General features: G+C 40.8%; 2 protein-coding genes across 4 annotated transcripts; one reads left to right on the top strand and one right to left on the bottom strand.

Annotated features, from left to right (window-relative positions):
• Positions 1-914: 914 nt before the first annotated feature.
• Positions 915-17,084, bottom strand: nedd1 (NEDD1 gamma-tubulin ring complex targeting factor). 3 transcript variants are annotated; one of them, XM_021319028.2, is made up of 16 exons: positions 16,961-17,084; positions 14,514-14,657; positions 13,707-13,801; positions 12,670-12,786; positions 12,454-12,594; positions 10,745-10,974; positions 10,450-10,651; positions 7,856-7,997; positions 6,489-6,620; positions 4,935-4,991; positions 4,758-4,847; positions 4,494-4,657; positions 3,273-3,471; positions 3,050-3,197; positions 2,889-2,955; positions 915-1,331 (listed from the first exon to the last, which is right to left on the bottom strand). In XM_021319028.2, the coding sequence occupies exons 2-16, from the start codon at positions 14,647-14,649 to the stop codon at positions 1,227-1,229; spliced, it is 2,025 nt and encodes a 674-aa protein (XP_021174703.2). In that variant the 5' UTR covers positions 14,650-14,657; positions 16,961-17,084; the 3' UTR covers positions 915-1,226. The 3 variants fall into 3 exon arrangements, with proteins under 3 accessions (XP_021174703.2, XP_021174705.2, XP_021174704.2); XM_021319030.2 differs by having other exon boundaries at positions 3,279-3,471; XM_021319029.2 differs by having other exon boundaries at positions 6,489-6,617.
• Positions 17,085-18,569: 1,485 nt separating this feature from the next.
• On the top strand, positions 18,570-22,454 carry pclaf (PCNA clamp associated factor). The gene is made up of 4 exons (XM_012867619.3): positions 18,570-18,725; positions 20,105-20,191; positions 20,282-20,459; positions 22,224-22,454. The coding sequence occupies exons 1-4, from the start codon at positions 18,680-18,682 to the stop codon at positions 22,264-22,266; spliced, it is 354 nt and encodes a 117-aa protein (XP_012723073.1). The 5' UTR covers positions 18,570-18,679; the 3' UTR covers positions 22,267-22,454.
• The last annotated feature ends 697 nt before the right edge of the window (positions 22,455-23,151 follow it).

Here is a 23,151-nt window from a genome sequence, read left to right as displayed (position 1 = left end):
TGAGGTTATAAAGATGTTAATTTTCCCAGGGCTGGATCTAAACGCCTCACATCCAAATAATCCATCCATCCATTTTCTAACACGTCTATCCCTTGTGGGGTAATGAGGGATGCTGGTGCCTATCTCCAGCTGTCAGTGGGTGAGAGGCGGGGTCCACCCTGGACATGTCACCAGTCTATCACAGGGCAATCCAAATAATCCTTTAGCTCAAAATGTAATCCTTCCAATACTGACCCAAATATCTAAGGGAGTCGAAGGCTAACGGGTTAATTCCCCAAAAAACTGAACAAACATCTAAGAACCAGAGATGCTCAGGTTGCTGATTGGTCTTGTTGGTTCAGGACTCTTTTCGCTGGGGACACCAAAACTATCTGAACCAGCATCTTCAGAAAACGGTTTGCTTTTATTTTGGTGACACAGAACCTTGTTCCTGGACAGGATGAGGTCTGGACATTCCAGGCGGTCACGGCTTCTCCTGGTATTTGGGAACGGTACCAAAGGATGAACGGGACTCGTGGAAGTCCAGGCTGATCTTCCGGCTTAGTCTTTGAGGATGTGATGTGTCTACAGACTGAAATCAGCAGCTTTGACTTCGTTTTGTCACCACGAACCGATGCCTGGGCTTTCTCTAATGTTTAAAGGTCATTTTAGCGCATGAGAACTTCTGACTTTGAAGAAAATGTATTTTTTTATATTGCATTTGGTATATTTTTTCCATCACTTAAAATGTTCCTCTCATCGCTGTTATTTTAAAACCCTCCAACTGTTTCTACTGAAAGATCCATTTGTTCACTGGCTAAGAACAGAACCAGAGGCGTTCATACAAAGAAGGTTTAGACCAAATCGAATAAACTGTCAGAAATTAGAATAAAAATACATTTTCTTTAATTTTCTAATAAAAAAATCAACTGCTCTTTTTTTTTTTTTTTTAACAACTCTCTTTATTCTTCACACAAAATGTTTCCAGATAAAAACACAAACGCACACAGATAAACCGCTCAAAATCTCGGGCACTGACAAACAAAACATTAAATTACAATAATAGAAGACGTTGAATTAAACTGCTGGTTTAAGCCGTTTTCCCTCTTCATGCAGACGTTTCGGCTAAATCTGACGCAGAAGGAGCTCTGAGGCAGCGATGCAGCGACAGAACAACCAGTTTGGGATAAAGGCACTGGAACCTGTCAGACTCAACTCGGGGCGCAGCCGACACGCGTGGCAGCAGGTCAGTAGTTGGCTCTGAGCCGGCGGTTTTCCTCTCGCAGCTTCTCGATCTCCTCCACCAGAGACTCGTTGACGGAGTATTTCTCGATCAGGCCGTGGATCTCTGTCTGGAAAAACGACAGGCCACACGTTGGTTTCTCACGCTAAAGCATACTTTAAACACGCATCAGGAAAAGCTGCTCCAGAACCCCCTTATGAGACCAAATTAATAAACTAAATCACAAAAAGGTTAAATTGAGGAGCAACTGATCCGCAGACCGGCGGCTCCATGGAACTGATAATTAAAGAGAGCAGATGATGGTAAAGTCTGTGGAGCCAAAAGCAAAGGCACCCAAAAATCTGCAGACAAACAGAATAAATAAAGTAAATGTCGAAGAAAAAATACAACAAGCTCAAACTTCATCATCAATAAAAGCTGATGTCAAACTAATCGATCAATAATCCTGAGCTACTGGTAAAAAATGAACGACCTCACCCACATAAACTCTGGTATTAAGGCAACTGCACGATACCAGGTGAGATATCTACGCATTTTCTTCTTTCCTCTCTTTTATCACTTAGTGAGCTTTAATATTTTGGGTGATGTAATTAGTGTCCGGTGTGAGACTCGGTCCAACAGGCTAAATATTACATTAGGATGTTAAATGAAAGTTCATAACACTTGGAAGATACAGTATAAGCCAACAATTATTTCTCTCCAAACTGTCCTTTGCAACTTGAACGTTGCCCACAATGATATTGGGATGATTTTGTATTTCCAATTAGGGCTGCACACTTAATCGCATTTCCAATATAATCGCAATTTAAAAAACTGCAATATCCAAATCGCAGAGGTCAGCAATTTTTGGCTATGTAACAATTAGTGAATCAGACCTTTAAGTGTCAGTAAAATGTTTAAAGTGGGTTTGCTCCACATGGAAGGGAAGACAGTTGCAGCAGTGAGATAATCTACTTTTATTTGTTTTAGAGTTTATATAATCAAACTGTTTTACCAGAAACTTTCATGAATCTGAAAAAAAGCCATTTTTGTTGCTTGTACAGAGAAAAGTCCGAATCAAATCGCATTTTTGGTTGAAATATATTGTGGCAGAACGCAATCATTTCTGCTCCAGGTTGAGACGCAACGGCTCTTTTAGCCCCTAATCTGCACAGCAACGAAACAGATTAATTTGTTGTTTGTATATGTTTAAAAAGACATAATAAATTAAACTGAAAAAAATATTATCGCATTAAATCGCAATATTAAAGGTAAAAAAAAATCACAATAAAATTATTTTCCAAAATCGTTCAGCCCTATTTCTGATACATAAAACTGCAGCTTTCAGCCTGATAAACTGATTTTAAGATGTTTAAACCTGATGGTTTCTGGAATCAACTGTCAGAGGATTCCCCACTCGCTTATTTTTTATGGTATATTTTTATGATAGTCCCACTGAGCGGCAGAAAGGCCATCATACTGAGCCACATCAGCAGACTGAGTGGGTTCATATCGCCCCCTGGTGGCTCTCTGCCACCTCGAAGGGGCGACTGAGACAGAAGCTCTAAAGAAAAGTCCGAAACAGAAACAACTCGCCGTCAGTCTGGACAGAACCAAAGGAAGCCGAAAAGTTTTAATCGACGCTGAAACACAAGAAATCCTCAGAATAAAAAGATAAAGCAGTTACCAGCTGGATGTAAAACTGCCGGATCATTTCCACCTGCAGGTTGAGGATGTCCTGGTGACAGGCGGTCCTAACGACGAGAAGTTAAAACAATAAGCTTCAGATTCAGCGTTTCTCACAGGGAAAGGCTTGTTAAGGTGAGAACTCTGAGTTTGGCGCCGGACCTGAACTCCTCCAGCGTCTCGTGTATCATGTTCTGGATGAAGTGGATCTGCAGGGAGGTAAGCGGAGCCGCTCCGTCTTGTCCAACCACGTCTGCGATGTTCTGGGACAGCGAGGACGACACCGCTGCCATCGCAGCTGAACCTGAAGCTTCGCACGACAGCCAGGACGTCAGATTTTCCAGAAACAGACACGCGCACTGATGATGTCACCGTAGAAACCAACCTGTACCTGCTGCCGCGGTGGGCGGAGCCCCGTAGACAGGTGAGTCGTAACTGAGCTGAGTCTGAATCCCGTTGGCTCGGCGGAGGCTGGCCTCTGGAGTGTAGAAAGGCGGGGCTGCCCGGCTCTGATTGGTCTGTTGGGATGTGGTGGGCGGAGTCTGAGGCTCCTCCTCCAGGCCGGCGCTGCTGTCCTTATCAGACTGAAACAACAGAGCTCATCAGATTTCATAACTTTCTTCTTACGTTTCACCAGACGGCAGCACGACGAGCCGTGTCACTACACGATCCGTTCCATCAGCTGATTTGTGCACGCGCGAACAGAATAATTTCCGGTAGGCAATATTTAGTTTTTCTTACCTTTTTACTCTTTTGTCTTCTTTCGGGCCGGGGGTTTCTTTTTGTATATCTTTGTATTTGCATAAACATTGCATTTTCTACAAATAAATACAGAAATACGTACAAATATATATTTTTTTAATAGCAAAAATGTTTCCCAGTTGTGGTTAGGGAAATAAAAATATGTACACCATTTCTTAAAGTACATTAAAAACCCTGCTATAAACACGTTTAGTAGTATAGAAACGTATTTTATTTAAAAAATTCTTCAGGGTTTTTGTTATCATTTGTTTGATTTGCATATGTATTTGTGTGTTTTGTACTTAATAAATGCATTTTAATAACGTATGCCTTGGCTTTGTTATGTGTTCTTTGTTCTATTTCCCGTTCGGTTTTTGCAAAAAATAAACAATGCGAGGTCTTCTCTTGTTTATGATGTGTCCACCAGAGGGCGCTAAACTCTTAATCGATAGTTTTAACTTTCTAATAAAACAAATTTTTAGTATAAGATTATTTGTATGACAAAATTCCCCTAATAATTAAGGATGAAAATATTTTTTCCCAGTCCTGTTTGAACAAATAATAAAACTAGAGTGCATTCAGACAAAACGTTACGCAATAATATATTCCCGGACTTCTGAGCATATCTGATGATGACGTCAAGCAATATATATAATATAGAGAATGTAAAACGCATCAATTTCTTCCAGAAAAATCTTAAATATTTTCTACACGACATAGTTTAGCATTCTTTAATGATTTAAGTATAGAAATGAGTACTTTCAGTACTGTAATTACATTATTTTTTGAGCTGATAGAACGGATTGTGCTACCGTTACGGATCATGTAGTGACAACCCCCTTCCCCCTCTGACTGAGGTCATCACCTTCCTGTCACATGGCTCGGCAGCAGCGGCAGTGATTGGCTCCTCCTCGTTGATGGGCAGCGGGGACTGGAAGACGGACAGCGAGCTGTAGCCTCGCCCTGCAGACGCCCCCAGCTGCGTTCCCAGAGGCGTCTTACGCTGCGATGCGCCACCTGAGACAGAGTCTGACACACAGCCACAGTCCATCTCCATGTAGCTTTATCTGCTGCCGACGGGCACCAGAACAAGGTGCAGTAAAAAAAAAAAATGTGGAGAAACTCTGACCTTCTTTGACAGGAGAGAAGATGTCCAGACTGGCACGTCCCACCAGCTGCTGAACGTCCCCCTCTCTGGACAACGCCTCCAAACCGGTGACTATGGAAACACAAGACTCGGCGTTAATCCAAAACCAGACGATTTACGGCGGCGTCTGTGAGGCGGAGAGGAGACTTCCTGTGGTACCATGTGATCTTCCATAGGAGGCGTCTCCACTCGTCCCCCGGGTCCCAGAGTCTGGACCTACAGCAACAACAGGACAGAGGGGACGGACAGGTGAGAAGAGTCCCGGATGTTGGACCGGGTCGACGTCTGTGGGACAGACTGATGGAGAAACGCTAAAACATGAACGCGTCTGCCTGGAGCTGCCAGCTAATATAGGCGGAGGATAAAAAAACGATCAACCAGCCAATGAAAATGTTTTAAAAGTGTCCCAAGATAAATATAGAAAAAAAACTTTTAAAAGGTAGCTTTTTCAAAGATCTTCGGTTTATAGATTAGTTTACTTGGAAAAATAATATTCCATAAAACACCATAACTAACAGGCTCAAATTTATTACCCCCTTTAAGAACGGACCTCATTGTTGAGCATTAGCAAAACTGTTGTTGTGTAATGATGGACTTTAACTTTGTTACACTCAAAGTTTGTAAAAATCAAGTCCAATTTACACCAAAGACAAAAAGTTTAGTAAAGGTTAGATTCTCCCGGAGCAGGAGACGGATAAACACAAGTTATCCCAGAGTCTCCAGGCGAGGGGGACCAAAGCGAAACATAACATCAAGAATGTTACAGGAGAACTACATAGGCCAGGACCAGCCTGGAAGAGGAAGGAACCTAACGGTACCAAAGACCCAGGAAAGAAAACTAGTCAGACGTCTCTAAAGACCCCAGAACAACAGCTAAGACACTAAGGAGCAACTCCACCAGATCAGGACACTGGAATACAATCTCGAGAGCTTCCCAGTGGAAATGACAGCAGAGCAGGAAAAACTTCACTTCTACACGATTTCCAACAAGCTCCCAGTGACACTGATCCAGACATTCAAGGTTTATTAATATCGTATTTTTCGGACCATAAAGCGCACCGGATTATAAGGCGCATTAATATTCTTCCCCAGTGTGTAATATCACTCCTTCACGTCCACAGCTCTCTATCCGTCTCTGTTGGGAGGACAGAGTAGCTGGACTACACTGTTTGTAACATAAGGCCAAAATAAACGTAACTTTTAGATTGAATTAACTTACTAGGTTTATTGTTGCTAGCGCTGCCTTTACATGAATGCACTTCTAGTTTAGACATTACAGTCAGGCAGTCTTGTAGACAGTTCAGGGGTCCTATCAAGTAGTGACACAGTGTACCGTAATGCTCTGAATATCCATTGAGCGGAGCGGCTTTGTTGCTAACCAAAGTCGTACTTACAGATTTTAACAGATTTTTTAACCCATTGTACCACATAAAATCAGTCAGTAAGCACAACGGTAATCATATATAAGGCGCACTATAAATGTTTGAGAAAACTTGGATTTTAAGTGCACCTTATAGTCCAGAAAATACGGTAATTCCCTAACCAAACCTCAAAAACCAGGAAAAAAGGTTTAGGTCTTATAACCCTGTGAAGATGCCCTCTGGTGGCCAGTTTTATAAAGTTGTGTGCTTATTTCAAATTGTATGATTATCACTCTAAATAATAATAACAATAATAACAATAATAATAATAATAATAATCGGATTTTTAGACCTTCGCGAGCCGGCGAGAAGATGTCCAGGCTGTTTCTTCCAACGATTCCGAACTTCTCCAGCGAAGGATGCCGCTCCGCCCCCTGGTGGCCTTCAGCCTCACGACACAAGCCCTCCACACCAGCGCCCCCTGCTGGACAGAGCGCTTCAGTCACTGTCTGAGCATTTTTACTCAGGAAAGGTGATATAACATGAGTTTGGACGAGAAAAATCGCTAACAGACTCACATATAGAGGTTTATTGTGGCTTAAACATCTGAAGAAACTCATTAAAGATCTAAAACTTTCCCAAAAAATGTTTTGGAAAGAGCTTAATTTCTCAGGATCGCCCCCTGTTGATGAAAATGGTTAAGTTGGAAAGGTTTGTATTTAATATTCTAAATACCAAACTTTTTTATTTTTATAGTAAATTCCTCCTTATTGGAAAAGAGATGAACTTGTTCTGAATTTGGACCAATATGATGATTTGATCATTTTTAGACAGTCAATGACACAATATTTACATAAAAACAAAGATTAAGACACGAGGATCAGTTTTACTGTTTCATTATCCATTTCAATTTTTGTTTATTTTGCTTCATTTTCTCTTAAAATTCTTCTGAAATTCAGGTCTCACAGTCCATATTTGTTGTGGCCATAAAATTAATTTAATTGAAAACAAAATCAGAAAGTGTGAGGTTCGTGATGGAAGGATCATCTCAGGATCTTTGAGCCTTTCTTGTTACTTTATCAGAACACCAGCGGATGAAATTCTTATAAAACCGACTCGAGTAAAACCTCAAAGCTTTAAACTGAATGTTTTGCAGAAACCGATGAGACTTTATTCCAACAGGAGAAGAAAAACTGAAACTTTTTCCCAGTCAAAGGTTTATTTTGACCCTTTGCTTTAGCATGGAAAATGTTTGAAGTGTTCAGTAAAAGCTGAAATATTTCCAGATCTCCATCGTTATTTTGTTATTTCTCTTCAGAATTTGCTGTTTATTTTCCTGGAAGCTCGTTTTCAAAGCACACTCGGTATTATCGGTGGCCAATATGTCACTGGAAATTAAACCAATGTCTCTTTTTGCTTAAAACACGATTGTTAAAAAAAATTGTTATGCTTTTGATGTTAATCATCCTGGAAACTTTCTGTTCAGCCGTGAGGAGATGTGATCGGCAGAGGCCAGTGGTTCTCATCCCTTGTTCTCAGGGTAATAAATGTTTTAGAGACGTCTCTGCTCTAAGATGCTGATTCAAACGATCGCATCTCCTCCTCATCAGGTCATCAGGTGCTGCAGAAGCCCGGCTGCAGGGAACCTCCTTAAACACGAAGGACGGCTGGACCTGGAACAGTGCCCACAGCTGTACGTAGCTGGTATTCCCCACCCACCTGTGCTGGTGACCTGTCTGTTGAGGGCGGAGCCTGTGCTGGGGGCGGAGCCTGTGCTGGGGGCGGGGTCTGGATGGCTGCTGGACAGTTTGGAGCTGGATCTCTTTGTACTGGAAATCTTGGCAGAGCCCATTTTACTGGACTGAAGTGGGAGAGAAAAAGGAGAGGAGCGAGTGTCATCCGAGGCAGTCCTGCGTATACCGTATTTTTCAGACTATAAGGCTACGTTCACACTGCAGGTCTTAATGCTCAATTCAGATTTTATTTGTGAAATCTGATTTTTTTGCGTGTCCGTTCACATTTCCAAATATATGCGACTTGTAGGTGATCTCCTGTGTGAACTGAAAGTGTTCATCTTAAGTGTCCCGCATGCGCAGTCGAAGACGCGATGACGTCACACATAGCAAAGCGTCCTCAGTGTTTGCAGAAGTAAACATGGATTATAATGCTGGCGCGTATTTTGCGAACTTTTAATTTCTTTTCTAACTGGAGCTTTTTCTCCATTGACTGCTCTCCTCTTTGTAGTCCGCTATGGGGGTCGTCTTTCTTCCCGCTTCTGCATAGCAGGACGCAGAATAGTGACGTTTGTACAGGTCGGATAAATGTGACCCGGCCGTACAGACACAGGTCGCATTTGAAAAGATCAGACACGTATCGGATTCAGGACCACATATCCAAGTGGCCTGGGTCGCTTTTGAAAAAATCTGATCTGTGTTGTTCAGACTGTCATGAAAAGATCAGATCCAGGTCAAATATAGGCAAAAAAATTGGAATTGGGTCACTTCAGGCTGCAGTGTGAACGTAGCCTAAGTCGCATCAGTCAAAAAATGCGTCATAAAGAGGAAAAAAAAAAACATGTGTCGCACCGGACTATAAGTCACATTTATTAAGAAATTTATTTCACACAATCCAAGACTAAAAACTGACATGTAATTTGGTAGGCTAATTTACTAAATTACACAGCTGCATTCACAACCAGCTGAATAACCTGAAACATACCTGGGAGGATGAATGGGATAAATTAGTAACTCCCACCAGCAGGTTTTATCCAGCGCCTTCCAGCGTAACGGCCCGTTAGGCGGAACGCTGTCAAAATTACGCCTAAATTAGACCGTGAGCATAACGGTGCTACGTGCTAAGCTAACAGTACGACACGGATGTTTCGGAGCAGCATAAAGCTCACGTCCATCAGTGAAGTTGTAACCTGCCCGGACTACAGAGCTGTAAGCTAGCGCTAGCTGCTATTAGCTTCACAGACAGCCCAGTAACAGGTTCTGTTTCCTACGAGCTTCACGACACAACGCTCCTCTGCGTGAATGCAGACTGAAACAGTGAAACAACATACAGACATGTCAGTCTTTGTTGTCTATAAGTTAATGTTTAAATTAATAAATTTTTAAGTTAAGGGGACCAGGTTTCTCTGATGATGAGAGAATCATTAGAATCATGTCTCTGATTTTGTTGAGAATCAGTCTGGGGGTTGGTTTGTTTTGCACGATCTGCAACTGTAACGGGGCGGGGAAGGCGCGTTAGCTTATCTCTTATACTACATTGGGACGGCGGCAGGACGGGTTAAATAGCTCTCGTTGCTCTAAACATGCTTACTCCATCATGTTAAAATGAAATCAGGGACATTTCCGGGGACAGGTCATCAAAATCGGGGACGTCTGGTCACCCTATTTTAAGTGGTACAGGAGCAGGAAAGTTTTCACAAGCCTAGAGCGCCCCCATGTGGCTATAGACGGTAATGTTTACTCCTTGGTTCATGCTGGTCAAGATGAATTACCATCTAAATTTGATATACAAGTCGCAGGATCGGCCAAACTATGACATAGTCCAAAAAATACGGTAAATGTTTTTGTTGAAATATAGATTAATAATTCTTAATACATGCTGGTGAAGATTCTCAGTCATCCAGGTCATGGCCATTCTTAAACAAAAAAAAGTAAAAAACAAAGCAACTGGACTTGTTTTCCGTAGTTGAAGACGTTTCGCTTCCTCTCCAGGAAGCTTTCTCAATTCAAAAAGTCTGGAGTAATGTGCAGTAACAAGCTTTATACTACTGCCTAACAAAAGCCTTGTAATGGCTTAGACAACATGCAAATTCAACAGAAACAGGTCCACTCCTCTGTAACAAGGAGAATTGAGGTAATCATCACATCAATTCTCACCCTCATATGGGTGATCAAAACATCGCTCCTTTAAGCCAGGCCAATAACGACCCTAACGACTCCTCGTTACAGAAGAGTGGACCAGTTTCGGTTCAATCTGCTGCCTTAATGACTTTAACGACTTCCCATTACTAAGGGGTGGACCTGTTTCGGTTGAATTTGCATGTTATCTAAGCCATTAAAAGGCCTTTGTTAGGGCAGTAGTATAAAGCTTGGTACTGCACATTACTCCAAACTTTTTGAATTGAGAAAGCTTCCTGGAGAGGAAGCGAAACATCTTCAACTACGGAAAAAAAGTCCAGTTGTTTTGTTTTTACTTTTTTTTTGGAATTCTTAATACAGACTCAAACTGAAGGTGATGATGGTCTAATTGGACCCATGTAGCCATTTATAACACAGAAAGTGTCTGCCACTGGTGGCTACCTTATGTCTGCTGGTGTTGCTCTGGAAGCGCAGGCAGGTGACTGAGGTTTTGTGGGCCACTGTGATCCTGGTAGGCGCGCTCGAGTTCCTCAGGTCGTACTGGTAGATCTTCCCCTGAGTGGACCCGACCACCAGACCGGTGCCGTCCGGCGTGAAGTCCACCGAGGTCAGGGGACTCTCCACACGGATCGCCTGGAGGATTCTGCAGGCCAACACCGACACATAAATATCCTGATCCACGGCCAGAGAACTCGGCTGACGTATTTCATCGCAGCGAGCCGAGTCAGGAACTCACTTCTTGCTGGCCGTGTCGTAGCAGGTGATCTTCTTGTCGAGCCCCACGCTGACGAAGAGCAGGTCGCTGGTCGGGGAGAACGCCAGCCCCGAGCCGGGCGCCTTGTGGGCGCTGTCGAACGCGTGCAGCTCCCTCTGGGTGTTGGAGTCCCACAGCACCACAGTCCCGCTGTCGGAGACGGTTCCCAGGAGGGAGCGCTTCACCGTGGACAGCCTGAGGTCGTGGATGGGCTGCAGAGGGAGAACAAGAGGCCGTTCAGGCGGCAGGAAGCTGCGAGGTGCCCGATTCGCTGCTTCATCACAGCATCGTTACCTCAGACGTCTGATTCAATACGTCGTCCGGCTCTAATTTCAATCAAAGTAGATGTTTGATTCGCTAAATATTCCTCCCAATCCTTTCTATAAAGTGGGTAACCAAAGGAAAAATGTGCATGGACTTCAAATTTTAAAGATATAACCCACTAGGGCTGAACGATTTTGGAAAATAATCTAATTGCGATTTTTTTTTCTTAATATTGCGATTTAGTGCAATTTTTTCCCCAGTTTAATTTATCATGTCTTTTTAAACATATACAAACAACAAATGAATTTGTTTCCTTGCCGTGCGGATTAGTTCCTAAAGACCCACAGCATCTAAACTCGGAGCAGAAATTATTGCGTTCTGCCTACAATATATTTCAACCAAAATTGCAATTTTGACTTTTCTATGCATTAACCACAAGCAACAAAAATGGCCTCTAAATAAAGATGTTTGTAAACAAGAACTATTTAAAACAAGAACTTTTAATGTTTCTATTAATCAGAATATTATTCAAGAGAACAGCTTTTAATTGATCAATCCTTGTAGAAGATAAAGTGCAAAGTACAACCAACAAGCAAGTCTATGTATTAAACTAATTGACTTGTACTTAATGCTATGTATGATTATATAAACTCTAAAACAAGTAATAAAATTAGATTGTCTCACTGCTGCAACTGTCTTCCCTTCCATGTGGAGGCAAACCCACTTTAAACATTTTACCGACACCTAATGGACGTGTCTAATTCACTAATTGTTACATAGCCAAAAATTGCAGACTCTGCGATTTGGAAATTGCGTTTTTTAAAATCGCGATTATATTGAAAATGCGATTAATTGTTCAGCCCTATAACCCACCTTAGGGCTGGACGATACAGAAAAAAAGCACATCGATATAATATAAATCATATTGATCGATGTCAATAATAATCAAAAATATTAAAAACATATATTTTAAGGGCAGCTCTGGCCGTTTTATATGCTTAATATGCGCTTAATGACCTACTTTTAGATAAAGAACACTGAATTCAAACTCAAAACTTTATTCAACCAACTTTTTACCAAATGGATTTTTTAGTTTTCTTCAGCTGTACGCCATAATCAGCGATATTAAAACAATAAAAGGCTTGCGATAGTTGATATGTAATGATTCCAGAATGTATGACATTTCATGTTTTTTAATTGCATTACAGAAAATAAAGAACTTTATCACAATATTCAAATTTTCTGAGACAGTCCTGTATTAACCTACATGATAGGAAGGAAAACTGTTCCTCTATTGAACTTTTTATTGACTCTTTTTCCCCCCATCGCACCCCATGTCCATCGATCGATATATACCGTCACTGAATTATGGTCCGGCCCTAAATCTCTCCCCCAACAACAACCACCTGCTGCCGGCTCCGTCTCACCTGGTTGCTGCCGTGGCCTAAAGCTCTGCTGGACATGTTGGTGGTCATGCTGTGGAGCACCAGGTCACCGCTGGTGGAGCCGGAGGCGACGCAGCTGTCGTTGGCGTTGAAGGACACGCAGGTTACTTCCTCTTTGTGGTCCTGACAGACAGAACCAGTTATGGGCAGCGCGAACTCTCAGCTGGAACGTCGGGATGCGGTTCTGTGAGGTCTTACTTTGAGGGAGCGGTGCAGCCTCTTGGTCTTCAGGTCCCAGATGTGGACGCAGTGGTCCAGACCACCACTGACCAGAAACTGGGATGAAGAACTCAGACACGCACGGGTCTGATTTTTCTGGATCGTGGAACAAGAGCGTGAGTACAAAAAAAAAAAAAAAGTTGGAATGATTACACCAGAGTTTTGGTCCGTTTCTCTTTAACTCTGATGTCAAACAGGTTTTAAGTTTAGCTCCAATTTAAAAAAAAAAAAAAAAAAGACCAGGAGCCTCTAAAATGTTTTAAACTCGCATTTGAATCCTGTTTACATAAAGAAAATTCAGTGAACTCCCATCCAGTCCCAGAGGGAGGCGGGAAAACAAGACGGCACCGGACAAATGCAAAATTCAGTAATTCCTTTTTATGTAATCCAAATCTACACTGCAAAAAAGAACTAGAAATAAGTAATATATTCTTTAAAATGAATGTATTTGTCCTTGGTTTGAGCAGGTAAATAAGATGATTTGCCAATGGAATAAGATGTTTGCACTTAAAATAGGAACAATTAATCTTCATCATCTTATTTCAAGTGCAGGATGTCTAATTATCTTATTTTAGGGGTCATAATACTTATTCCATTGGCAAATAATATTATTTACCTGCTCAAATCAAGGATAAATAGACTAATTTTAAGAACATTTTACTTATTTTTAGGTCAGTTTTTGCAGTGTAAAAGACATTAAACCTCAATAGAACCAGAGCTGCTTCAGTGACCGGACCTCCAGACTTTGCCACGGTGTTTTCTGAGTGTTTATTTCCACCTCGTTGAATTCGTAGAGTTTCAGGATGACAAATTGCGCAGCATTAAAACTCTGTAGTGCAGACGTCAGAGAGATGCAGCTCCAACCATAAAGGTTTCCCTTTCACATTGGGACTTGTATAACTATAAAGTGCATTACAAATCCAATGTATTATTATTATTATTATTATTAACGCGCCCGCCGGCGGCAGAAAGAGGCGGCCCCCGACGATGAGAACCGGCTCCGTGTGTGGACTCACCCCGTCAGCCAGCTCCACCACCGGAACGGGAGTCGACTTGAGACTGGAAACCACCAGCTTGTCTCCGCTGCTGCTGGCACTCACCAGGTACTGGTCTGACAGGACGGGTCAAGTTTGAACAATTCACACAAAAACAACAGCGGTCTTGGAAATAATGAAGTTTACCGTATTTTTCGTACTATAAGGCGCACGTAAAATCCTTAACTTTTCTCAAAAATTGATGGTGCGTCTTATATATGATTATCGTTGTGCTTACTGACTGATTTTATGTGTTGCAATGCGCTCAAGAATCTGTTAAAATGTGTAAGTAGGACTTTGAATAGCAACAAAGCCGCTCTGCTATTCAGAACATTACGGTTCAATGTGTCACTACCTGATCGGACCCCTGAGCTGTCTACAAGACTGCCTGACTAATATTGAAACTAGCCCAAAGTACGCGCTAGCAACAATAAACCTAGTAAGTTAATTCAATGTAAAAGTTAAGTTTATGTCAGAAACAGGGCAGTGTAGTCCAGCTAAAAATGTGATTAAAATCTAGCGTGCGATTAATTGATTAATTGCTTGTTGTGACAGTCCGGATCAGTGAGCTTTCCTGTATCACACCTTGTGGCATGCTCCTATTTTTTAGCACATGTATTAACAGATCTTAGCTTTAATCCAGAGAGTAACCTGATCATGTTATTTACCAATATGGTTTAACTGCACTAATAAAACTAAACCAGGAACACTTTTGTGCCTCAGGGAAGCTTTAGCTGATCCGTTTTATACCCTCACACCCAGATATTTAACAAGCCTTCATCAGGATACTGTTGGAGCTCCAGCAGGCCTGAGCGACAGGGTGGCTGCTGCTGTGGGGGTTGAACTGCTCCAGCGGCGCCATGGAAATCGCATCCCAGATCTTCACACAGTCTCCCGTCGACACCAGGCGTGTCACCTCCTCCATGGCAGCAGCTGGAGGTTAAAGCAAACACACCTCCATGTGAAGGACATCACGAAAAACAACGAACTCTGAAAATCATTTCATCCCTAATCCCTAAAATCTGGGAGTCCAGGATTAAGAGCTCGGAAGTCATTTGAACATTAAATAATAAAAATCCGTAGTAGCTGCAAGTCTGATTCACCCGACAGCCCCGAGATGAATTTAGACCATTTTTCAAGAAGCAAAAGAAACAAAAATGTGATTTTAAATGCTACAGATTTCAGGTTTAACAGAGGTTTCAATGAGTTAAACTAAAATAAAACAAAAACATCTCATTGTTCCTGACAAGATTACTGAAAACTTACATTTGACCAATTTGTCCAGCAAAAACAGCCTAGTATGCCAGAGAAGCTATAAAGCAATAAAACTACACATTTCAGGGTGCAACAAATCACAGAAAAGTTGGGATGGGGTAATTTAAAGCAAAGAGGCAACAATTTCAGAAATTGTGATTATAAAACTGGCAGGTTAGTCACTGAAGAGCAATGATGTTTGTTTGTGTAAGAAAAAAAATCACTGAACTGTTTAAAAACAAAGTTCTTCAGAGAAAGACTGGATGAGAACTGCACATTTCTCCTCTTATAGTGGCGAATATCATGAAACTAAGGAACAAAGAGGAACCAAAGGGAATAAAGCCAAGACGGACTCTCATCTCCGATTCCCTCTGTGCCTCCATGGCACTTTATACATGTTGTATTAAATAATACTGTATATTCTTCAGTGATGGTATCAATGCGTTGGTTGTTTGTACCTGTAATACTTTATCTGTTGGATCTGCTGTTCTTTTTATATCTCTCTTTGCAGGTATAGAAGCAGACTCAGAGAATGTTATATTGTTCTCTCGTCTTTCTCGGTAACTTTTTCTCCTGTTCTACCTCCTTGTTTCAGTGTCCATTTAACATGAAATATTCCCTGCATAAATTATAATAAAGCTTCTTGCACGTATAAATCAGGCAGAGCACTATGGTGAAAGCGGTAAGGCTCCGCTTGTGAAAGTAAAATCTGTTGGGCTCTTTTTGGCATTAAGACAACAATTCTAATTGCCACACTGCCAGACAGGACAGAAGGAAAGACACCAGTGTGCATGCAACGGCAGCATTAATGCAGAAAAGTCCAGCATTTTTCACTCTGACCACATCCCACGGGCGTCTCAGAGGGATGCAACTGGACGCCACCTCCAGTCCTCAACAGAAAATATTAGCCTATTCAGAGGCCCAGAACTGCGAGACACCTTCAGGAGCATTTGGCGGTAGAATGACAGACCTGGACGTCTCTACGGTTCAGTCTCCTCAATGTCAGAATGATGTGAGCGTTGGAAGAAGAAATGGGAACGTCACAAGATTAGGTAAAAAAACAGCACAGAAGAAACCAAGATGGAGATTAATCAGATTGTAAAGCATTTAAGGGTATACTTTTTGCATAGAAAACTTTTTTTTTTGCGCAATTTAGTGTAATTGGTTTTCTCGGATGTAGAAGGAAGGAGGGTTTTTATTTGTTTCTTGAGTCTAGTGATTTTTAGCATTCATATTTAAGCAACAAACCCCAGAAACGTAAAACCAAATAAATGTTTTTTGGTCTTATAAGAATAGTTCTGTTAGGCCCCTAAAAGTCGGAAGAATGGGGCAAATAAAAACTGTCGTGTCTTGGGATGAGAAATGCCAGAACAGCTGAAATGTTGGAATGGATGAGAAAACTGCATCGACACAACCGATTCTGGAAAGTTTTGTGGCCTGAACTCCAGGAATGTGTGAAATTATCAACAGGGGAGATGAAACTGAAGAGAGAACAGGAAGTATTTGACTGACATTCATCTGATATAAAAACTTTAACTAAAGCAATTACTGAATCTATTTATTGTCTTTTCGGTTGTATTTTTATTTAAAGTGTTATTATTTTGTAAAGCACTTTAAAATCACCGTGTGCATGGATGGTGTTGTACAATTAACCTTAAGTCATATTATAGTTTCCACTCTTTTTTTTATTGTTTATATCAAAATAAATTTAAATCGGCTGCCAGAAACATGTGGAATGTAAATGTAAACTGAACAAATCTCTCTGGAAACAAACAATCTGTAGCTTTTAACTAATAAACTAACAGCTGGAAGGTAAATTCTCGTAAAACTAACTAAAACCAGCTACAACTGGCTAACGCTAACTAGCTAACTTCAGTGAGCTTCGGGAGGTTTAAAGTTTCCAGACAGCCTTAAAAGTGTCCCGAACAACAGGAAAGCTGTCGGGCATGTTGAATGAATTTATATCAAAAGTTTCTACAAACCCGGGAGTGTAAAAAGATCCCTGAAAACCGATGAAGACGTTTGGTCTCTGATTCTCCTGCAGCCGCTAACCGCCACTACGGCACACCGGGAGGGTCAAACCATCCATCGGGCGGCTGCCTCAGCTGTAGTGACACATCGGTGAGGCCGCCATCTTGGTCAGGGAAACAACAGCCAAGACGTATACTAGTTCATCTGACGATGACCCCTTCAGGATTTTCCAGGGTGCGTGGCCTGGATTTTCTTCATTTCAGCTAAATTATCATGAAGCTATTCGCTTTTCAGAATCAATTGGAAGCTGCTGGCATGGTATTTAACTGTAAACGCAACTTCAACGTTTCTTCATTGGTGAAGAAAGTTTATTTGGATTGCACATTTCAGCCATAAGACCACTCAAGGTGCTTTACAAGATGAAAACAACACAAAACAAAACAAATAGGAAACACATTTCAGTGAATTAATAAAGGAACGAAGGAAAAGTTGGAGTACAGACTGAACTTAATTATGTTTCAGCTAGTTTAAATAGACCAATGAAAGGGGACTCTAAACAAATATTTTTTTTTTTAACATTGCTTTAAAGGAACCTAAGGTTTCAGCATTTTTTTTACTGTTTTCCAAATTGATCAAACTAAACTAAATCCTACTTCTCCATGTTTATTCTTATTCTGGAATTGAACTGAGAGGTCTGGAAGTTTGATACAAGGACAACAACTGCATTTTGGGTTCCATCCATCACACCTATAGACATAAAGTTGATTATAAAGTTAATTGAATATTCTATCACAACCATAGAGCAATCCCTTATATAGGAATTTTTTTGACCAATCTGTATAATCTGACCCAATCTGTATAATATGATTGAATTTGACTTTGGGAAGTGCCTTGAGATGACATGTTTCATGAATTGACGCTATATAAATAAAATTGAATTGAATTCAAATGGTACATTTATGTTGGTAGTGCATGTATTCAAAAGACTGTCAGGTCTTACTTTTGTTCACAGCTGCCCTAACTTCACTCAGTGTTGGTTCTTGTTTCGTTACAAATATTATCACAGCAAATTATGGTGTCCGTTTATATAGCTACATTGTTAATTACCTAATAGGAATTTGCTATCTTTTATGTCAAGTTGTTAATTTTAAGACAAATTAAAAAAATATTTATTTGGACGTTTTTGACAGGAAAAATTAAAATGCCCCTAAAATTAGATATCTAAGTCTTTACTATATCTAAGTTATTTCCCTAATTTTGTAAATACCAAACCAAGGTTTTTACAGAATATTTTCTTTTCATAAAGATTCGCATCTGTTTTATGTGGTGTACTTTTTCTTCCCTGACTTTTAGCCTTTACAATTAGGCAAAAAAACAATGGACCAGCGAGAAGCGTACAAAGCTCCCATGAACTTTATTTTTGGTACATGGTTTAATTTAACAATCTGATGTGAGCGGTGTACGTCGTTTCATCCAGTGAACGGCAGCAGTGCGCCGGGCGGCGTTTAGTCTGCCGGAAATAACAAGAAGACGCTGTTATACATTTTTTCACCACTAGGGCGCAGACTGTGACATTGCGTCTGAAACAGGCCCAGCAGCAGAAGAGAAGAAGAAATCTCCCGCCCCATCGGCAGATGGTTTTAAACGGAGGCGGGAAGCGCTTCGCGTTCTCCTTCACTTGGTGTAAATTCATCTGAAACATCGAGTTACTGATCAGGTTCGCCGCCAAAATGGTGAGGACTAAAGCCGACAGTGTCCCTGCATCCTACAGAAAAGGTACAGTGACTTTGTTTAGTTAACTGCTGAGGCAGTATGTGTTTAACTTGCTGTTTTACTGAAATTCGCTGATTTTTGCATTGAATCTGGTGAACTGGGAGCAATCCGACAAGCTGACTGGAAAAATCAACATAAAGTCGAACGTATTAGATTATTTTGTTCATCTTAAGTCCGTGTAGTTAGATGTGCTTTATTACCCATCATATTTGATTAGTATGAATATTAATAAGTTGAAATCGTCGGATGGTTGTTCATCTTTTAACGCCTCCCGCCAACAGGAGGCTGGTTCCGGTCTTTTTGCTTCGTCCCGAGTTAAACAACACGCTTAAACACGTTAAAGTCGTCTTTATGAACAAATATACATTTAATCCTACATATTAAGACATTTGATAAGTTGTCAGCTGACGAAATATGTGTCTAAGTTCGTTTTCAGCTTTCTGCCAAACTGGCGCCAGATTTTAGCGCGTCAGACCATAGAAGGTTCCACCAAACTCCGTTCAGAAGTTTCTCAATTCTATCTGTTAGAGCTTGTACTAAGATATATGTTCATAGTGATATATTATAGACACACATTTTTATCTAATTAAACGGTTTGGGCAATTCGGTGCAAAATATACTGCATATTTTCTCTCTAGTTTGCTAACATTGTGCAATTTGATTAATGCCTTTTTTTATTTTAATATAAATATGCTGCACTACCGCCCAAAAAAGCTCACGCTTTTTATTTGAGTATATTTCTGTTTAGTTTTTATTTTATTTTATAAAGTGAGTTCTATATAATGATTATAATCACAAAATTTACTGTATTTATGTTATGTTAACAAAGTGTAAAATTAGCCTCAGTTATGAAATGTCAGCATGATAAAATCACATATGTTATAGTGTATGAATTGTTATCCAGTCGTTTTTTTAAAATGTTTTAATTTTGTTGAATAAAAATAAATAGTTAAGGTCCACCAGAGTTGACTTATGAACATGTATGGCAAATTGACAAGTATGGTTTAAAAACCTTATGGCGAATAGACTTTTTTTATAAAATCTGCTAATCAAGGGATGTAATTGTCTTATCATAGCTGGTAAAGGTTGACCTCTTGCCTGATTGCCCAGGTAAAACTCTGCAGTAATGATTTTTACTCCAATCTGAGGTGAAGAAGGAGCAGAACTCTGGATTGTTTTTCTGTTCTGGTTTCCCACATATTGAGTTTTCTATCCTACAACTAAACAACAAATGTTTTCCATCTCAAATCACAAAGTTAAATTGAAAAAGTTGCTTCTGGGAACAGAGTTTGGGGATGGATCCAACCTTTCTGCTAGGACTATACCTCCTTTCTGTTATTTCTCTTTCTCTCATCAACCTGTCGAACATTTTTCTTCTACAGCTGTTGCAGCTTCTGCACCCCGAAAGTCGCTGGGCTCCAGTTCGGCCAACGCGTCCGCGTCGTCCAGCGGCCACGCCTCCACTCCAGGTCAGTCTGAGTTGACCCGCTGACACGTCTGTGCCCGCCGCCGCCTGTAGCTGATGGCGCTGACGTTTGGGGGGGGTTTGTGTTTCACAGCAAAGGGGAAATACGCCGGTGGGAACCCCGTGTGTCCCCGCCCCACCCCGACCTGGCAGAAAGGCATCGGGGACTTCTTTGGCGGGCCTCCCAGAAAGATCGAGAAGGAGAACCAGAAACCCACAGAGTCGGACGAGGAGGAGGCCGGCGGCAGCGGGATGTCGAAGGCCAGCAGGAAGTACGTTGGTTCTGATCACATCGTGTTTTGTTAACGAGGTTTTCATTTGGTTTGACGTTAAAATTATGCTCGTTGTTGGCAGATACTCCTAAACACACATCAGGGTTCCTACAGGAATATCTTCTAGGAGTTTATTGTAACAAAACACTTCTTGTGATGAAAACACACTGACACATGAAATCTGTGAATTCGAGTCTGAAAAGTGAGGTGAACAATAATTCAATATCTATCGTAATATAACTTTATTCAATAAAAGTAATATGAGATTTCCAATATTTAAATATACATCACATCTGATTACAGCATTTGTCGCTGACTGACGTTCTGGATTTTATGCAATTTTCTAAAATTTTATGGTGGAGGAGTGTTATAAACGTGGCAAAATAATCGTCACAGGTTTGTACGTGCGTCTGTTGGGGCCATTCTTGGCCGTCTCTCTGAGGCTTTTATTTTGTTTTATAAATAATAATAATAATTATATCGTATCGACCGAAGTTAAGAAATGTATTGAAGTTTTGACCATGTCGTCCAGCCCTACTGTCTCCTCTATATTACAGCGCTCCTGTTTTTAGGTATTTTGCTGCCTTGACCTGCACCTTTTTGCCGCATGACTTTGGATTATCTGCTTAAATTACTTTCCAGTGAAAGTTTTCTCAACAAGTGAAGTTATCTGGCTTACCGGCGCATTAGACAAACGCCTCACTGTCCTGAAACATGCAGCTGATTCCAGTCTTCCAGCCTGTTTTGGTCCTTGACCCACCAGACGGTGATGGAGGCAATGAAGACTATAGAACTAAACCTTATTTTATTACCTGTACTATTAAAGTACAGTCTGTATTCTTCAAGCGATCTCTGGTAATTTATCTAACAATGTTGCTCATTTATTTATCTAGAATTTCATTGAGCTGCATGGCATTCTGGGGCATGTAGGCAGAGGAAAGGATTTAGCCGTCCAGCCTCTCAGGGCTGAGCATGTTTAGTGGTAGACCTTTTTAAAGCAGGGGTGTCATACTCGTCATTAAAAGGGTTGGTTGCACCTGTATAGATGATACTTTTGATTTCACAACTTAATTCCAGTTCACATGAAAAGGTTACAGTTTTACAGTAACATAAAATTAGCAACCTTTGGCGCAATTTGAACAGTTTATCTACAAAGAAGTTTACTTTAAACTCATCATTCTGCATCACTTTGGGTTTTAATGTGTTGTGGGAAAACTGACATCTAGTGGCAGGATGCTGTTACTACACAGTTAAAAACAAACAACATTCACTACAGGAGGCGCAGTTTTAGCCACTTTAAACAATTTAAAAGGATATATGCTTCTACTTTATGACACAAAATACCATTTTAGGGTCTTTAGGGCCAGATAAATTGCGTTTGACACATGTTTATAAAGGATACTTTTAAATAGATTTAGGGTTACAATTTAAATTCAGCCTATTTTTCTCCCCTGGTCCTTATTTGAATTGGGTAAAAAAATAAATAAATCAATATTGACTGATGTGAAAGACTTTTATATTGTGATACATTTTCAGCCATTTTGCACAACGTTACCCAGGCCAGCCAACATCTGTTAAAGATGCCGAGCTGCTACAGTTTTCCACTATCTGTAAATTGCTTTGTGGGCGGAATCATGAACTCATAAACTCAAGAACTTTGTTCTTTTTGCATGGTGTCTGATTTACTGAACGTGCCATTATCACATTACCCATTTTTCTTTTATCACATGCTAGTTTATCTGACTTTCTCTGTGTTGTGTGCAGGTCCAGACCTCTGCCTGCTGAAGACGAGGAGGAAGAGGACTGAGCATGCCCGTTGTCTCGACGCAGGACAGGCTTTTAATGTACATCTGTATATAATTACTACTGAATTCTGTGTATAGTTCATTAAACAGTTTTTTTTTTATTTTTTATCCTGCAGAGTCAGGAATGGTTCAATGATCTGAGCCTCATTTTCTGTCCTGTTCTTTTCTAATAAAGACTCAGAAAACTGAATGAATTGTCTGATCAATATTACCTTTTTTTCTATGTAACTTCTCAAATTCTGTCAGACGTGCTGGATAAAAGCTTTTGGACCAAATCCTGCATGGCCCACTTGTGTCTTCTTGGTGTGTGGACTTGATTACACTTTGTTCGTTTGTTTAGCTGCTCTTTGAGAACTGGGGTTTGGATCTGGGAGGTTCTCCGGCCACAGATCCTAAATTTTACTGTTGTGGTATTGGTGTTACTTTAGGTGTGTGGGGTGGAGTGATCACCTTCCTGGACTTAGAAGTTGCTCTTGGAGGACCTTTTTATTCCAGTCCTTGTTCATTGCAGCGCCAACCCCCTCACGGATTACGAGATGATTCTTCGCTGTTGAGACCAGACTTCTCAAGAACCTTGCGTCAGTTTTCTAGTGCCAGTGGTCTGCACACAACTCCAGTCTGGTCCTTGATGGCTGAAGTGGGTTCTTGATGTCCTTTTTTGGGATAATGTGAAAGATTTTAGGTTGGTTGTGCTGATTTAAAAAAAAAAAAAACACTAAGTTGATTCTCCTTCACTTCCTGGGGTAATTTTCTTATGGCCTGTCCTCCAAAAGAGAATTGAACCATAAATCTCTGCACTAAATGGCTCACTTAAAGTTAGAGGGGGGGAAATGGCATTATTAGGGTGTATTTGTCAATAATTTAACTTCATGGGCTTGGAGCTTAAA

Source organism: Fundulus heteroclitus, chromosome 2 (genome assembly GCF_011125445.2).
Source record: "Fundulus heteroclitus isolate FHET01 chromosome 2, MU-UCD_Fhet_4.1, whole genome shotgun sequence".
Lineage (NCBI taxonomy): Eukaryota > Metazoa > Chordata > Actinopteri > Cyprinodontiformes > Fundulidae > Fundulus > Fundulus heteroclitus.
Note: the sequence above shows the minus strand (reverse complement) of the source record. Positions and strands in the feature narration are given on the sequence as shown.

What these genes read in the sequence shown, in the direction of transcription:
- pclaf (XM_012867619.3), top strand. Translation starts at nt 18,680, where the DNA reads ATGGTGAGGACTAAAGCCGACAGTGTCCCTGCATCCTACAGAAAAG. An exon ending in CCCTGCATCCTACAGAAAAG is followed by an intron (nt 18,726 to 20,104) that starts GTACAGTGACTT and finishes TTTCTTCTACAG; the next exon opens with CTGTTGCAGCTTCTGCACCC. An exon ending in ATGTCGAAGGCCAGCAGGAA is followed by an intron (nt 20,460 to 22,223) that starts GTACGTTGGTTC and finishes TGTTGTGTGCAG; the next exon opens with GTCCAGACCTCTGCCTGCTG.
- nedd1 (XM_021319028.2), bottom strand. Translation starts at nt 14,649, where the DNA reads ATGGAGGAGGTGACACGCCTGGTGTCGACGGGAGACTGTGTGAAGATC. An exon ending in TGGTGGAGCTGGCTGACGGG is followed by an intron (nt 12,787 to 13,706) that starts GTGAGTCCACAC and finishes TCCACGATCCAG; the next exon opens with AAAAATCAGACCCGTGCGTG. An exon ending in GGCAGTTTTACATCCAGCTG is followed by an intron (nt 1,332 to 2,888) that starts GTAACTGCTTTA and finishes TCGTTTTTCCAG; the next exon opens with ACAGAGATCCACGGCCTGAT.